This window comes from Rhododendron vialii, chromosome 8a (assembly GCF_030253575.1).
Source record: "Rhododendron vialii isolate Sample 1 chromosome 8a, ASM3025357v1".
Taxonomy (NCBI): domain Eukaryota; kingdom Viridiplantae; phylum Streptophyta; class Magnoliopsida; order Ericales; family Ericaceae; genus Rhododendron; species Rhododendron vialii.
In genome coordinates, this window is record NC_080564.1 from 24,070,488 (window position 1) to 24,088,666 (window position 18,179).

At 36.3% G+C, this 18,179-nt stretch overlaps 1 protein-coding gene across 1 annotated transcript; it reads right to left on the reverse strand.

Moving 5' to 3' along the window:
• Positions 1 to 10,805: 10,805 nt before the first annotated feature.
• On the reverse strand, positions 10,806 to 12,397 carry LOC131298681 (expansin-A23-like). The gene is made up of 2 exons (XM_058324157.1): positions 12,277 to 12,397; positions 10,806 to 11,447 (listed from the first exon to the last, which is right to left on the reverse strand). The coding sequence occupies exons 1-2, from the start codon at positions 12,395 to 12,397 to the stop codon at positions 10,825 to 10,827; spliced, it is 744 nt and encodes a 247-aa protein (XP_058180140.1). The 3' UTR covers positions 10,806 to 10,824.
• Positions 12,398 to 18,179: the final 5,782 nt, after the last annotated feature.

Sequence of the window (18,179 nt, forward strand, 5' to 3'; positions counted from 1 at the left end):
CAGCGGCTCTACACCCACTACTCATCGGCTCTACGCCCACTACTCAGCGGCTCCAAGCCCATCATCTCAGCGGCTCCAAGCCCATCATCTCAGCGGCTCCACGCCCACTACTCAGCGGCTCCAAGCCCATTATCTCAGCGGCCCTAAGTCCACTATCTCAACAGGCTCTACGCCATAACAATTCTCAACAGGTTCTATGCCACCCCAACCAACAAGATATCATCTGTTCTCAAGCTCTACGCTTGAATGCTCAAAATCCAACATTTTGAATGCTCGACGCTCTTCAAATGCCCAACCACTGTGTACTGGATGCTCAAGTTATACTCTTGAATACTCAAGCTCTACGCTTGAATGCCCAACCACTACGTACTAGATACTCAAAGCCTATACTTTGAATGTTCGGATTCTACCCTCCGAATGCTCGAGCTCTACGCTCTGAATGCTCAAGTCCTGAACTTGAAAACAGCTCTACGCTTAAAGCAAACACACACGAATGGGCCCATGCACATATTGCATCACCATCAATCACATCGAGTCTGCATAACCATCATCACTAACAACATATCTGCTCATACCTAACCAATCATCATCACACATACCTATTTTGTATCTCTCTCTCACTCATGAAACAGGTCAATCCTGTAGTCAACTGGCTCTACACCTCGATTTTATTGATCACTCAAGCGCCTCGATCCTTTGGCTCTATGCCAAAAATTTATGATAGGAAAGCTCAGTGTACAGACCTTCAGAATGCAACCGGCTATACTCATCGGTTCTATCTTTACAAACTCTAAGCTCCGACTCCTCAGGCTCTTGCCTTACGAATGCAACCGACTCTATGTCTTGGTTTTATTGATCGGTCCAACGCCTCGATCCTTTGGCTCTACGCCAAAAATTTATGATGGGAAAGCTCCGTGCATAGACCTTCAGAATGCAACCGGCTCCGCGCCTCGGTTCTATCACCTTAAACTCTAAGCTCTATTTCCTCAGGCTCTCGCCTCATGACTGCAACCGGCTCCACGCCTCTGTTCCTTCATCTCAACGCTTTGTGCTTCAATTACTGGCCTTGTGCCCCCATAGCTTAACAATCAGCATCTAACTTGTCTCCAAAAGATGGCTTAGGTTCCACCCTATATCTCAAAATCAACTTCTGATTCATCCCCAGCAGATGGTTTGGATTCCACCTAATTACATCTATTCCATCAAGCTTATTTGCAAGGATAGGCTACTCTACCGAGCTCCCTTCAGTCAAAGTAAGGATGATCAAGAAAAGCAAATGACTCACCCGCTGTGTATTGATCTACCCCAAAATACTAAGGACGCTCTCCGCAAAATTTCCTCGGGCAGCCCCACACTCCTTCAACTATTCTCCGCCAAAATCCTGGCATTGCCCAGGTACGTTGCACTACGGCTTTTTAAGCCCGAAAGGTACGTCTTCTGTTTCTAACCCTCCAAACTTTTTATTTTTCTTTATTGCCTCTGAACTATGGTTGGTCTGAATTTCTCCTGTGGAATACGTAGGCAGCCTCCCGGCCCAACCATAACTAAAACATTTTTCCAAAAAACCCTTGGAATAGTGGTTGGACCAAATTGAGTTGCTTTTACAGCTTTGATTCTTACTTAAACATGTCTCGCGATCCATCTAAGTTCAGTCAAAGAGGGGCATCTGTAGACATCCCAATTTGGCCTAACGATTATTTCAAGTCCCACCTTGGGGACCATCCCGATGATGATATGGATATAGTGATTGCTGATTGACTTCTCGTAAACCCGTGGACTTTTGGTGAGTACTTCTAGCCATTTAGAGGACCCAATCCAGAGCCAAATAGCCTTTCAGACAGAAATACAGAATCCTAGGAGAATCTTTCGTTCGGCCGTAACATCGATCTCATGGCCTCAACATCATTTCTTCACCCTTGAAACCTATTGCTTGAAAATCTCTCCGAGAAATTGATCTTTCAGCCGCTAGGTCTATCCTTCGGCCGCTCAATCGTTCACTCGGCCGCCAAATCCATCAACCGGCCGCCAGATCGTCTATTTTCCAGATTTTGGAACGTTTTGTCAATCATTTGATCCGATCCTCAAACCCTAACAGCCAAACTCCGATGCGTTCAGGCTACGCATCAGATCGTGACTAGAGATCTTATTACCCTAGAATTCCTTTTTGATTCATGCCATTTGATTGGCCGGAATGAGTCACAAATTGCCTATATAAAGGGCCCTTAGGGTTTCGAAATTAATATGTTCAATCGCTCTCTCTAGCCACAAAACTCTGCACATATATTCTCTCATACCCCCACTACAAAAGCCCCAACCTCCCAAAGGCAGCCACGATCCAACGATCAAACCCCGAAGTTCAAACCCTAAACCTAGGGTTTTAAGAAGCAATCAATTAATCACCCTCAATCCGAAGCAATCATGCCACTGAGGGATTAAGGTGGTGAGGCCCTGGGCCTTTGGTCCAATTTATTTTCTATTTTTATGTTTAATCATAGCTTTCTGATCTTCTGTTAGTCATAATCCATCGACTAGTACATCAAACTAGGAGGATCTCTCAGCCGTGACATCTATTCACCAGCCACGAGATCCATTTCTCTGGGACAGTTTGTTTTATTTTGCTTCTTCTGATGCATGTTTCAATTGCTGTCTTGGCTCACCATTAACTGTTTAAAAGCTAATAAACAGATTATGTGTTAGAATTAAATAGTGCATGTATTAATCTTATGTCGAACAACCATGGGCCAGTCTAACGACTAGGCAGAAAGGGGTGCCTAACACCTTCCCCTCATTGTACCTTTGGCTCCCGTACTCGGAATCTCTATCTGTTTTCCTAGTTTTTATAAACTAGGTGGCGACTCTGTTTTGATGATAACCGCTATCGTGTGGCGATGTTCCTAGCCATGGGAATATCCACGATCTTGGTTTATGAAGCAAACAACCAAACAAACAGCGATGATCAATCTGTATGGCGATGCCCCACTTTCGGGAGGTGTCTACAAAATGTTACTTTTTGATAGTTTCAGGTAAAACATGGAACTAAGACGGTTTTTGTTGCCATGAATTGCTCTCGGAAGCATCCAAGTATCCAAGGCCGCTTGGCGGCTCCCCACCAAGTCCCATCGGGTGATTAATTGAGTGGCGAGAGGTGGTCGGATTGTCGTCGGGCCATTCGAACCAAGGGCAGTCCAAAAACTGTTTTCTGGAGACCCAGTACCGGTACTGGGAAGAGGCCAGTATCGGTACCCGCTTGACAGAGTTTTGATTTTCCATCATTTGAAGACCCAGTACCGGTACTGAGAGTTGGCTAGTACCGGTATTGCTTGGAGAAAATATCTACGTTTTTATCTCTTTTTCCAACTTTCCTTTTATGGCATACTTGCCATTTTTGGCATGTTTTGGATATTTTCAGAGAGAGAAAGGTGGTTCAATATAAATACCCCTTTCCTCCCTTTAAGTTGTATCTCACCTACCTAGCTTTAAGTCTTTCACTTTCCTAGCAAAACTCCATTAATGCTTTCCAAGCTTTTTAGCTAATTTCTTCAAGAACTCAAGTAAGTTTTTGTTGTTTTTCCATTTATTAAAGTTGTAGCTAAGGACTAGATCCTTACTAAACTCAAGTTTATTTCCATTTTTATGGGTAAAATTTAATGTCTCAATTTCCTAGCATGTTTAACTCTTGCGTAATGGTTGAGTAGTCTTCTAGGCTTGGTCATGGCCGGGGTGATATCCTTCCCATGGCTTAGTTGTTTGGATGGTTTTTCTATGACTTGATTAAGGCCTTAGTAAGGAGAAGGCTTAATCTCTAATTTTCGGCCAAACCAAAGGGCTAATACCTTCTTTGACCGTGTGTTGCTCGGAGTTTTACCTTCGGTTTGCACATGGGGCTTGGGGCTTTCAATGCTCCCGGCGTTTGATTTAGGTCTTCCAAAATGAGATTAAGTCATTTCTAAGTTAATGTCATGATTATGCTCGGCTTTTAACGTTGAGTGCTTCGGGTTAAGATTGTCTACAGGCTTGGAGTTTTTAGAAAGAAACGGTTAGATCGGCTAAGTCATCGGGCTGTTTTAGCCCCTAGACCTTGCCGCTTGTTTTATCTAAGTTTAAACCTATTTTCTAGTCTTTTACAATAGATTTCCATTTACTAAAGCAAAACAGACAGTTGGCCGTCTGAAACGCCAAGAACCTTACATAAATCCTACAATCCAATTAAGCTATCTCTAATTTCCTATGGTACGATCCCGGTCTTACCGGTTTATTATGCTGTCAACGATCTAGCCCTATGCTTGGGGTTTTCCACCTTATATTTGAAGGCAAGGTTGTGGCATAAGTAATGGTACATGACCAGAATAAGAAACATAGAAATAAATTAGAATGCCGGATCTAGTGGTAAATTCGTAGTTTTAAGGGAATCCAATTATAGAACAAAATCTAACTCCAAATATGTTATGGCAGTGTGTAGACATTTATTTAATGGCAAATTAACCATAGGGAATTTTTTTTTCTATCTAAATAAGTTACACTACTTAATAAGTCATCTAATTAACCATTGATGACTCTAATGCATGGATGTACAAATATGAGATGCATAGTGAATTAGAGACGGTGCGTGGCGCAATGTAATTGATTTGGAGGAAACAAATGGTTACAATATTGGCAGTGTAAATAGTTTTAATCCCAAAAAAAATTAAGTAACTTGATTCTGCATGGTAATGCTTTGGACAAATTATAATCCTAAAACATTAATTTTTAGTAAAAAAATCACTTATTACGTTGACTTTAAAATTTGTATTCCATGATTTCCAATGAAATGATTTGGCGTGGACAGTCGAAAGGAATAAGGTCTCGTTTGTTACTAGAATTTATGTAGCTTATATATTAATATAAAAAAGCTAATGGTGTTTGGTAAAGAGTAATTATGAATAATCGCTCATTTAGATTTCATAACTTGTTTGGCAGAAAAAATAAAAAAATTGTTTGAAGCTCCAATTTGTAGCTTGTTGCTTGCATGAATCCGTAAAAATAACTCGTTCTTGTTTTTCTTGATTTTTTTTTTTGTGCGGTAATGAAGAGTTTTTTTTCCTGGGCTTCCATGGTGTGTTTGACAAAAAGATGAACAGTAAACATTAAGGACATTCCAAACATTCCTGTAACGCATAAAAAGCCCAAACAAGTTTGCTTGAATGTGATACACTCAGGAGTTGCTCCAGTGGTTCAGGCAAATGTCCAGGCTTTGGGAGTATTCCTTAAGGTCTGGAGTTCTCCTTAAGGTCTGGAGTTCGATTCTCTACCGGTTGAGTATCCTGAAGTAAGTGGAGGGTCGTGACTGGTGTAGCAGCAGTAGCTCCCCCAAAAGTTTGGGTTACACAGTCGGGTCCAATTAAGTAGCAAATTGCTAATTTTTTTGACATGTGTAGTCCATCTGACTCATTTTCTAGCTTTTCAAAATAAATGTCAAACAATCAATTGCGAAACCTCATGAATGATCGGCGGTTGAACAACGATTTGGTGGTATACATAGATAGAGCAAGATGTTTTTAATGGGATTACTAACGAAGCAATCATGCAGAACTTTCAAAAGATGAAAACTCGTCTATGGCAATTGTAAAATCAATTACTATATAACTAATATTTAGATTTTTGCACTAATGTTTACAAACATTTGTGCCTAATGCAGAACGTTTGAATTTCTGTGTTTAGTACTCCCTCCATCCCATTTTCTTTGTTCAATATCGAAATACTAAAAATTTAAGGAAAAATCATGATTATCTTTTCAAAACTTCACATTTCCAATAACACCCTTGAGTAACTTTTTTGAGTTGATGGGAAAAAATTTTGGCGCCATTTGGCCCCATTTTGAATTTGTTGCTCATGCACTTCAGATTGGAGTCAAATTGTAACGACCCTAATTTTGGCCCTAAATTTTTCAAATAAAATTTATATTGCTATTCCGAATTGTATTAATTTAGTTAAACTAATTAGTTTAATAATTATATTGTCCCGATAATTTAATTGATATACCTATGAATACATATGTATATGTATCTTTTCCTAGAAATAAGGGTATTGGTTTATCCTCTCCCTTTCCCAGCCGATTCTCTCTCTCACACCCCTTGGCCAAACCAACTCTTCCTCCTACTCTTTAATTTCAGCAGCCATCATCATCTCCTACCTCCCCCATTTACTCCCATACTTGCCCACCTTCAGGGATGGAGTCAGTGAGAGGCCAGTAGAGGCGGTCGCCCCTGCAAGAAGAAAAAAAATTATACTTATTATATGTAAAATAAAATTTTCCTATCAAAGTATAGAGGCTAGCCCCACTCTAGTATTTAGGAAAAAATTAAAATCAAATGGTAGTAAGTAGTTAGTAATCTTTGAAATACAAGGATACCAACATTAATTTCTAAACACTACGGTTAAATATAACAAAACATAAAATTTGAGGGTTAACATAGTGAATACTCAATTATTTAACTTCTAGTTTTACCCACAAAAATCCTCAATCGTTAAGAGGGAATCACACCTTTTTTTCTCTGCCTAAAAAATCTCCATGGGACACTAGACCCCTCTCTCTCTCTCTCTCGGCACAAGAATCTCAAATCGTCAAGACTTTGAAGACAGTTTCAAGAAAATAAGAATTTAGGAGAAGAGATTTCGGGAATCTTAAGTAATCTTGGTGAAATTTAAGTTTATGAAATATGTGAATACTAGACTCTGCAACAGGATGAGGATGAACTTTTAACAAATTTCTAAATCCCTTACATAGAGAAGGATATTGCGAAAATGTTTGATTTCAATTCTATCATCGATGCTTTTAATGACATAAAAGAGCGCCGAGTGCAATTGAAAATGACTCGTTTTACTAGATAGGCTAAGGTAAGTCGTTAATGCTTTTGAGAACTGTGTATTTTAGTGTGTGGTGAGGCTATTTGAATTGTGTATTTTCTAGTTCACATAGCCCAGTTTTCATAGCCTGTTCACATAGCATAGAGAACTGGTAGTTCTCATAGAACTAACTATGAGAATTGCCAATTCACATAACCAGTTCTCACACCTTAGTTCATATAGTCAGTTCTCTATGAGAACTGAGCGGTTCTCATAGAATTGACTATGATATTTGACAGTTAAAAATTCAATTCTAAATCAATTTATTTTCTATGTGAATTATTACTTTTTTATTTTGATTACTTTTTTAAGACATGGTGGTGAGAACATTTATAACTATATTTGATTTTGATTACCTTTTTTTTTGTTCAATTTTTGTTCGTGTGTGTATTTTCTATGAGAACTTTGTATTGTTCATGAGAATTGTCTATGAGAACTGTGTATTTTTCTATGAGAACTACGTATTTTTCTATGAGAGCTGTGTATTGTCCATGAGAACCGTCTATTAGAACCGTGTATTTTCTATGAGAACTATTTCTTTTTTATGAGAACTGTGTATTTTAGTGTGTGGTAAGACTATGTGAACTGATTATTTTTCAGTTCACATAATACAGTTCTCATAACCAGTTCACAAAGCTAGTTCTCTATAAGAACAGTCATTTCTCATAACCAATTCTCATAGAGTTGACTATGAAAACTGGCAATTATCATAGAATTGACTATGAGAATTGGCAGTTCACATAGCCAGTTCTAATAACTCAGTTCACATAGCCAAGGGTATTTTTGTCCGAATAATATAATTCAAGAATTGATTCTAAAAATATATTCCTTCCGTCCATTTTTAAGTGTTCTGCTTCGTAACTCCAACTTATTAAAAAGACATCATCATTACACCTTTCACATCAACTTTTTCCTCCACTTTCCCTACTTACCCATCATCATTACACTTTTACTCACTAACTTTTCAAAATAAAATCTACTTTTAGGGACAAAATAGACAATACACCAACTTTTACCCCCTTAACTTTACAAAATGGACACTTATTAAGGGACAGCCCAAAATGAAATACTGGACACAAAAAAAAGGACGGAGGGAGTAGCTCTTATAGCCCCAGTTCTCATAGCCATAGTTCAGGGGTATTTTTGTCCAAAATAATATATTAACTCGGGCTATGTGAATTAGCGGAGATATTTTTGTCCGAAATATTATGTTAACTAGCTATGAGAATTGGCAGTTCTCATAGCCAGTTCATATAGTCAGGGGTATTTTTGTCCGAAATAATATGGGTCAGGAGTTGATTCTATAAATATAAATTTTACTAAAAATAGACATGTACACAAAAAATTAAGAAGAAATGAAAAAATAGTAAAAATGCATGAAAAGTCTAGAAAAATGACTGAAATAAAAAAAGAATATTTTTGTTAGGACTAAATTAAGTTCGAACCTACTTTTTGAGAAATTCCTCTTTTTTTGTCTCGCATACATGATCTCCCCCGTGTAATAAAATTCTTAGCTCCGTCCCTGCCCACCTTCCCTCCACTCTTTCATAATACCCTCTCTTGCTCTCCGAAAATCAGATTATAAACACACCACACACCACTGAAAAGTCAGAGAAGAATAGAAGAGAAAGAAAAGTTTCTAAGGTCCAACAATGGTGGTCTAGAGAGAGAATACAAAGTGGGTTCCAGTTCTGCACTCATCCGAACACAAATCAAGGCTACACCAACTCTAGCACGATCCCGAGCACCTCCGAACCTATTCCCAATTATCCGAAGCCAGCCTTGGCATCCCGTTGCTCTGTCATCTTCACCGATTTTTTTGAAACCGTCCAAACACGTTAACCGTTTTTTTGGGCCAGAACCGAGGTAGATAAATCGCTTTCCTACTTTCTCCTAAGTATACTAAGTGTTTACGTATTGGTATTTAACGTTTTGGAGCAAGAGAAATCGAGCCCGACGTCGCACCGTGTCGCACGGTATTCCCCTGTTTTTTTTTCAAATAGTTACTGTACAATAGACATTGAATTTTGAAAAAAATGATGTTGATATTACACTTATTCCCCTGGGTTTCTTCAGTTTATAATTTTAGCCCAAAATGACATGTTTTGTCCACTTGTGATTTTAATTTGTACTCATACATGCAAATGATAAATAAGTTCATAATCATATTGCTTTGGTTTAAATTGAAAATAATGGTTATAGAAGATAGAAATCTTAATTATTTGAGAAAAGAACAATGTATATAAATACTTTAAAGAATCATTTGGATATTCTTTGATACAACAAAGTATATAGAAGAATAAAATTATTTTCGTGTAACGAACAGCCAAATACCTTTAATTAAATTATTTGATAGTCCATTATGATTATTGTTCTGTAGAATGATTACTAAGTAAGACAGTCCGTATGCTTATCAAATAAATTGATAAATACTGTAGTTAATAAACTGTGACTAGTTTACTGATTCAACAAAACTTAAATATCTAAAGGTATCAGTTCAATCATAAAACACTACGTACTTTAATTTACTTGTTCGTTCAAATATTAATTGTTATACTTGTTATCTCATTGAAATGTATCACACTATGAATTGAGCTGTCATTGGATGTATTATTGTTGTATGTGCTAGACTGGACTTAAGTTCACTAGGTGGTTACGAGTAGTAACTCATGTAGACGATGTTAAGTAAATAGAAAATGGTAAACTGTGAGGTTGTGGACGTGATTTGGGCCATGGTTATAGCAAGGGTAACCAATGGGGCCCTGTGTTGAAATGGGTTACCTACGGGGCCCAGTGATGAGATATGTTGTGACACTAATTAACGTATGATACGTTATGGGAAGTTTCTTTTCGAGGAAAGGAATGGGTCCCATGAGACGGTTATAATTAGTGAGACGTTAATGTATGATACGTCATGGGAAGTTTCTCTTTGGAGAAGGGAATAGGTCCCATGAGAAGGTTATAGTTAGCGTGGTTAGTGGATGTCCGACCCTAATGTACGATACGTCATGTGATGACTCGATCCTCATGTTATGGTCTTAAGTGAGAACATGCTAGGTACATAACTTAGGTGCGCTCACCTAGGACCTTGGTACAGGATAAACAAGAGGAATGGTGGACCCATGAGACGGTTGTAGTTAGTGGATGTGGGAGGAAAAGATCTCGTGGAGAGGATCCTTAGATTTCATGTAAGATGATGGATAGTAAAGAAAAAGACGATGTGCTATTATTCTGTACCTCTTGTGTATTATCAATTGTGATATTATTGTTATTATTGAATGCTAATTGTAGAGTAAGGGGTTGGTAGGATTGAGATTATTCTACTGAGTGAAATATCACTCACGAATACATATGTATCCTAGTAGATTTGTTGCTTCGGTAATCAAGTTGCCAGAGGGTGCAGGGTTCAATGGTGGAGCTGTTTGACACAAGATGAATAACAAGGGCGAAGACCGAGTACGCTTGAGATCTATATCAAGACTAAAGTCGCTCTGAAGATGTTTAAATAAATGTTAGAATTTTTGTATTTTTTTTTGTAAATGTAAATTTTGTACAACGACAAATAGGGGCCTAGTAGTTTGTAAAATTTAGTATATTTTAGGGTTAATGCTTCCGAAATTCCGTGGAAAATCGAGGTGTTACACAAATTATCTTTTCATTGTCCTGTTTTTTAAATAATTCTGGTAGTTGTATTGGATCTGACCAATTTGAGAGAAGGGTAAAATGGAAAAAATAAAGAATTTTTGTGCCTTTGTCTTTTCAAATAGACAATTTTTTTGGTACACAAAAAAGAAGAATTTTGGTCAAAGAAAATGGGACGGAGGAAGTATTTCTTTATTAGATTTAATTGTAGAGACTTTTAAGTTCATTATAGAGAGGTGCTTCTCCTGAATGAAATTTTCATTCATGGCTCCGCCACTTCTTACACTACCCCATGCATGTTTAAAAATTCTTCCCTTCAAAAGTCTGTCCAAAATTCCAATTTGCCGGAACGACATTATCCGAGTCCACCGTCCTCCCGTCGCTGGTGGTCACCTGAAACGACAGCGCCTCCCCCTTCAGCTGCGTCGACGTAAACCAATTCTGTCCCCAGTTCCTCTGCATGGGAATCCAACCCGTCCTCGATCCCTTCACCCTCACGGCAACGACGTCGCCAACCCCTCCCACGTTATAAATCAGCACGAGGATAAAATACGGATTCCCACTCGGACTCATATAAAACCTCATTCCCCCCTGCTTAACGCAGGGGATTCTCTGGTAAGAGACCGGGACGACTCCGGCCTTGTAGTAGGCGATTTGGAGGAACATCGGTAAGGTGAGGTCGAAGTGCTTCTGGGGAGGGTTGCACCATACGTCTACTGTTTTTGTGTAGTTTGGCGGGCAGAAGTTGGTGGCGGTGATTTTGATTGAGACGGCGGGTGTTTTGCACCACTGGGGGTCGTTCACACAGTAAATCTCAAAACAAGCGCCGCAGGCGGCGCCGTGGTTGAAGAGGGCTGTGCTGAGTGCTGCTGTTTGGAGGCCGTAACCTTGCTTGATTGTGTCTCCGTATCCGCAAGCTCCCTCTGCACAAAACAGAAAAGCAGATGCAGGGTATTGAAGTTTGTTCATGTAATTGTTACAAAAATTTTAATCAAGCTATACGATTAAAAATGGTATAGATACATAACCCGAAGGGGTTTGGCCAAGTAGTTGTGAGAAAATAATAAGCGCGCTTCCATGAAATCACAGTTTCATTCCCACGAAGGCCAAACATTCCGAACCTTGGAGCCGGGATTATGCCCGGTTACCTTCAAGCCCCAGAATTAATCGAAGTGCACGCAAGATAGATATATTTTGCATAATCTTGTGCATCATTTTAGTTAAGCAGAGCATCGATCTGGTGTTTAATTATTTACACAAAAGTTAATATCTAAAAACTATAATTTAGAACTTTGAAAAAAAACAACTATAATTGCAAAATAAATTTGCGTAGGACAATCGTGTCTACCCACTTGACCCTTTCATCCAAGGACAAAACTAGCAGTGCCAACTCCTATGTTTGAGTTGAGTTGAGGTGCCCAAGCCCGATCTCAAGTTTGGTTGTCCACTTACTATTGAGTTATAAAAAATAAAAATATGTACAAGTCAAAAAAAAATTTTAAGGCTAACACTGTGCTTTCAGCTTGAATTACATCAAAAAATCAAAATGTAAGCCCAATTACGTGTTTTTAAGTTTCTCAATTCCTCCCTATGAGACAAATCGAAAAAGAAAAAAAATATCCAAAACTATAACCATTCAAAAAAGGACAAATTTTTTTTTAAACAAAAACCTCACATTTTTTCAAAATAGACAGAACTTCTACTTAAATAAGGAAAAACAAAAAAAAAATATTTAAAAAGGAAAAGACTTACGCAGAGTCTCTTCACCATTAGGGCCACCATAAAATGTTGCGCGCGCAGGTTCCCACCCAGCCACTACATAAATCATAGCCATTGCCATTACACACACCAGCACAAACTTAGGGTTTGCCATGTCTGGCTCTAACAATCAATGCAGAATACAAGTGTTTTTTTTTTCTTTTTGGCTCAAAGCTAAAACCAGGGGCTTCACGTCAATATTTATAGGCACAAGAAAAAATTGTTTGTCAATAGCGGATAAGACAACATATTTAATTTTCTTTCCAATAAGGTAACAATATTTACAAAATATATATAGTCTTGGTAGATTCTTATCCTGTTAATGTAACCAAATTATGGTATCTGTAATTCAAATATAGAATGGAAATTTAATCAGAATTTTTGTAAATAAACCAAGAAATTAATTAGAATGCCGGATCTAGTGGTAAATTCGAAGTTTTAAGAGAATCCAATTCTAGAACAAAAAAAATTTAATTCCAAATATGTTATGGCAGTATATAGACATTTATTTAATGGCAAACCATAGGGTAAATTTTTTTCTATTTAAATAAGTTACAGTGCATTTGTCTAATTAATTAACCATTGATGATCCTGATCGATGCATGGATGACCACAATTAATATGCTTAATTTGTTGCAATCATTTTCATATATACAACATAAAAAATATTGGTTAGTACGTTCACTTTCAATTTTGAGTTCCATGATTTCTAATCAAATGATTTGGCGTGTACAGTCAAAAGAAATAAGGCCCCGTTTGTTAGCATTTATATATATAATATAATCTAAGTTATGTACGTAGCTTATTATTATTGTAAAAAAAAGTTAGTGAATGGTGTTTGTTACTCCCTCCGTCTTTAAAAAAGTATCCGACGCGCAAATCTAAGCCTTACAAAAGATGTATATTTTTGGTTAAAAAATCTAATTTTTTTTCACAATCTAATAGATCAAACTCATTGCTATCTATTGATTTGTGAAAAAAATTTAATCTTTTTAACAAAACAAATGCATCTTTTGAAAGACTTAGGTTTGCGCGTCGGAAACTTATTTAGGGACCGAGAAGTAGCAATTATAGAAAGTCACTTATATAGATTTTCTAGCTCATTTGAAAAAAAATAAAAAAAATAATTTAAAGCTCCAATTTGTAGCTTTTTTCTTGTATAAAGTTAAGAAAGCAATAAGTATTCTTCCATGAGGTTATATGTTCCATTCCCATAGAGGTCAAATATTCCAAACCTTAGGGCCACTGGGGGATATGTCTGGTCGTTACCTTCAGGGCTCCGCAATTAGTCGAGGTAAATGTAAGCTAGCTCGAACATCCGATTCTAAAAAAAAGAAAATGCGTTGGCGTAGAAACACATAATTCAAGGGTGGCTCCACAAAACTATGAAGGTCAATCTAGACTTGCTTGGAATTTACAATAAGCTATTTTATAACTTATTTAATCAAACAGTTTGAACTTTAAACCTTTTATTCTAGTTTGTAAAAAGTTGCACAAAAGCATGCATATGACTTATATTATTTTAAAAAGGTTAAGTGGATGGCCAAAATTGAAAAGCTTAACGTATAATTGATAAAGAACGAGGCTTGCCTATTAAGTGCGAAATTGACACCATTTTATTTGGTTCACTAACTAATAAAAATTTACAAAGGTAAATTGAGTTTATCGATTGATGTTTTAATAAAGAGAAAATCTTATTTACGGAGGAGCCATAAATAAAGTTTACGGCACTCAATCTCGGCTGTCCAAAATTGTTTTTTGTCCAAATTACTTTTCGACGGCTGAGATTGTGCGGAACCGTGAATAAGTTTCTCTCTTTCATAAATCATATCCATCTTGAAAAAAATAAAACATCGTAATTTTCATTTGGTTACACTTCGAGGTTTAAAAGATGAAAGGGATCCATATTGGCGGACCACACACCACAGTCACAGGACCCCTTCTGAAAACTCCTCCTAGAAAGGGCTGGGCTTCTCTCCGGTCCCTTTGAGTAACTAAATTGGATAGGTGCATACATTTGTGAACTCTTTCCGATCGAGCTCACTTCAACAGTCGGACTTGTCCACTATTTAGACCTCGTGGAGATATATGAGTTGTCAAAAATTGTGTTCATCACAAACCGCATTGATATGTCCTCGAAATATATTTAATTGCCAAAAATAGAACAAATAAATTATAAAGCACTGAATGATCAAAATTTGTTTTTGCATCGTACATGCGTTGATATGACAAACGTTCTCGACGAAATCTAAAAAAAAAAGAAGAAGACACCTATCTCTGTGCTTTGACAAACAAATTTGTTGGTTCTCAAATTTTGTTGATCTTTTAATACTTTTATTCTTCGTTCTACTGTATGTGTTCGGGTAAATGCCCAACGGGAGACTTAAATATTCATCCTTACTCTCTTACTTACTTATGTTTTCATCCTAGTCAGTTTAAACATTTAAGTTTCCATCCTCTCTTTTTTTTAATCCCAATAGTACCCTTATATAATACGTTGGGTATCATATATATATATATATATATATATATATATATATATATATATATATATCACAGATTTTTTGGATGAAATCTTAAAGTTCATGGTCCTGTCTGTCTGTTATTATGGGATATCAAGTCCCATAATACAAGCTTTCCAATTACAAAACCACGCATTCCATGTATCTTTCCTTCATTGGAATCTGGCGGCCACCGTCCGAGAGGAGACCAACGACCACCGTCCCCTTCTCAAGGACGAAATCAACGATGGAGAGTCTTCCAGCGGCCGCCATCCCCTTCTCCAGGCCTGCGCTGATTTGAAGCCAAAGCCAACGAAGATCCAACTCAATGGCGTAGCCAGGAATTAACGATAGTGGGGGCACTTTTTAAACACACTTTAACAAAAAAAAAAATTTCATAATTAGCAACACCAAAATAATAAAAGAATGCTTGTGCTAAAAATAATTTAAAAAAAAGCTAACACATTTAGTAAGGAAGGTAGTAATTTCATAAACTATCAAAATAATCAATTGTTTGAATTGTCTTAATGGACTAAGTCTAATAGCAGTTAGATACACAATAACTAAAATGTTAGTAATATTTAGCAATCTTGATCCAATCAGAAAAAATGTGCTTTTCTTTTCAAATTTTATGCTTAAACCTCTAATTTCGTCACGCGTTGTGAGTTCTATCGACAAAGACAATATTACTTTCAAAATAGTGAATAATTAATGAAGTACAATGCATATAACCCATGGCTTAGCCACTTACAAATTTGGACATTATGTATTGAGGAGTTTCAAATGGTGAGTGGTGACTCTTTTTATTCATTAAACATCTCACTTCGCAAGTGTAGTAGAATTGTTGTAATATTGGAAACAAAAAGTTGCGAATGAAATATATACAAAATGTATTAAAGTAATTAAACAAAGAATAATTTAAGAAGCCAATTACAGGGAAAAAATACAAAATCTGAAAAAAAAAAAAAAAAAAGAGTATTCAGTGGGGGCGCATGACCCCGCTCGTCCTCAAGTGGCTCCGCCACTGATCCAACTATGGCAGTGCAAAGATATGGTTTTTTTCCAATTTTTTCATGGGAAAATTTCACTGACCTCCCCTGAGGTTTCTGACAAATGCAAAAACCTCCCTTGAGGTTTCTGAAATGTCACTGGCCTCCCTTACTTTTTGAATTATTGTCCACACTTCCCCTTCTGTCAACATAACGTTAAATCATTAACGGTAAAGTGTGACATAAGCATTGCTTCTTTGTTTTATGCCAAGAGTACCCTTGAAAACAAACCAATTACATTCACCAACCAAATCACGTTTTTTTTTTTTTTTTTCATTTCTCTTTTTTCTCTTCCCATGTAGTATGCCATACTTTCCATAAAATTATTCTAGATCTATACCTTCTTTTTATGTACAGCGAAAAGAAATAGCCTAACTTCTGTTTTTTGAAAACTTTGTGAAATTGTATAGTTTCAGGAAACTTTAATTGGTTTATGTACTAAAAATTAGTAGTAATAGTTTTCACGCTACTTTGTTTTTTCATTGTCTATCTCTTTCTCCAGTGAATATGTTTTCAATGTCCAAAGACAACGTATTTTCTTATCTGAGGAGCCACCGAGTTTAGTTCGGCTTTGTCAACAATTTTTTTTAAAGTTTCACCGTATATACATTCACAAAATAGATATATCGACATTTTAACCAAGAATGACAATAACTAAGATAAAGGAAAACAAACTAATTGGTGTTAAGGAGGGTTTTAATTTAGTCTTTTATATCATTCGATATTGCACTGCAAGTCTGTTTTTAATGCAATTGCATAGAGTCTTTTATATCATTCGATATTTTGTCTTTAACGGTAAAGTGTAATATCATTCCAATAGTTAACATTGCATCCCCAAAGTATCAATTTTGTCTTTAAATGGTCCCTGCAGCTCATGCCATTCCTTCCCTCTGTCAAAACCAAGGGCAAGCTTGATATTTCACCTCTCCTAGCACGCCAAACCCCCTCTCTCCCTCAAAATAGTGTCGTTTGGTTGGAAAGATTGATTTTTCTCTTCCATGATTCTCTTAGGGTTCTCATTGAAAGCTTTAAAATCAAAAAAAAAAATTATGACTCTTTAGAATATATAAAATGATCAAAAAATTAAGATCTTTGCATAGGCTTAAACAGATTGAAAATTTGAACACTTAATTTTTTTCACCATATTTTTGAATATATAAATAGCTTAAAAAATCAAGTGTTTTAATTTTCAACCTGTTTGAACCGATGCGAAGGTCTTAATTTTCTGATCATTTTATCCTAAAGGGTCATAATTAATTTTTTGACTTAGAACTCTAAGAGAACCATGGAAGAGAAAAATCAATCTTATATATTTTTAGGCTATTTATATATAAAAAAATTAATTATGACCTTTTAGGATAAAATGATTGAAACACTTGATTTTTTTTTAGGCTATTTATATATTAAAAAATATGGTAAAAAAATTAAATGTTCAAATTTTCAATCTGTTTGAACATGTGTGAAGATCTTAATTTTTTGATCATTTTATCCTAAAGAGTCATAATTATTTTTTTGACTTTAAGGCTTTCAATGAGAACCCTAAGAGAACCATGGAAGAGAAAAATCAATCTTTCCAACCAAACGACACCGTTTTGAGGGAGAGAGGGGTTTGGCGTGTTGAGAGAGGTGAAATACCAAGCTTGCCCTTGTTTTTGACGTAGGGAAGGAACGGCGTGAGCCGCAGTAACTATTTAAAGACAAAATTGATACTTTGGGGATGCAATGTTAACAATCATACCCAAAACCCAATCATCAACTTCCCACAACCACACCCAATCTGCATTCAGTTCAAGGTATGGACTTGAGCTTATTTATTTTTACTTAATTATCCCATACTCACCTAAAGTGAGTATCATCCACCTACTTTTTTAGCAAGTGAAAAAAATTGCAACCCCCTTGATTAAATTAAGTCTTTCACAATCTTTTTTTTCTTCTCACAAGATGGACCAAAAAAGTCAAAAGATTTAACTAAACTGTGAAAAAATTTGTCGTACTTAAAAATCAAATAAATCCAAAAAACTGCCAATAATTTTTCATAATATTAACATGCCTAAACTCCAAATATTTTATAAGACTCCAATTTATTATGTTTTCGAAATTGTGTGATTATATGTCATCTATCTCATTCTTAAAAGTAAAGGAATTTCTAAAAAAAAGAAATTACTAAAATTGAAAGAAAAAATACAGTAATTACTTCAAAATGTCAAGTCAGAGATGACTATTTTTTCATTGTTCATCAAATTTTATCCATTCTTTTACTTTTCAAGTGTGGTTAAACTAGATATACCCAAAAGTAAGAAAGTTTGAAAATTAAAAAATTAGACTAAAAATTCAAAAAAAAAAACGC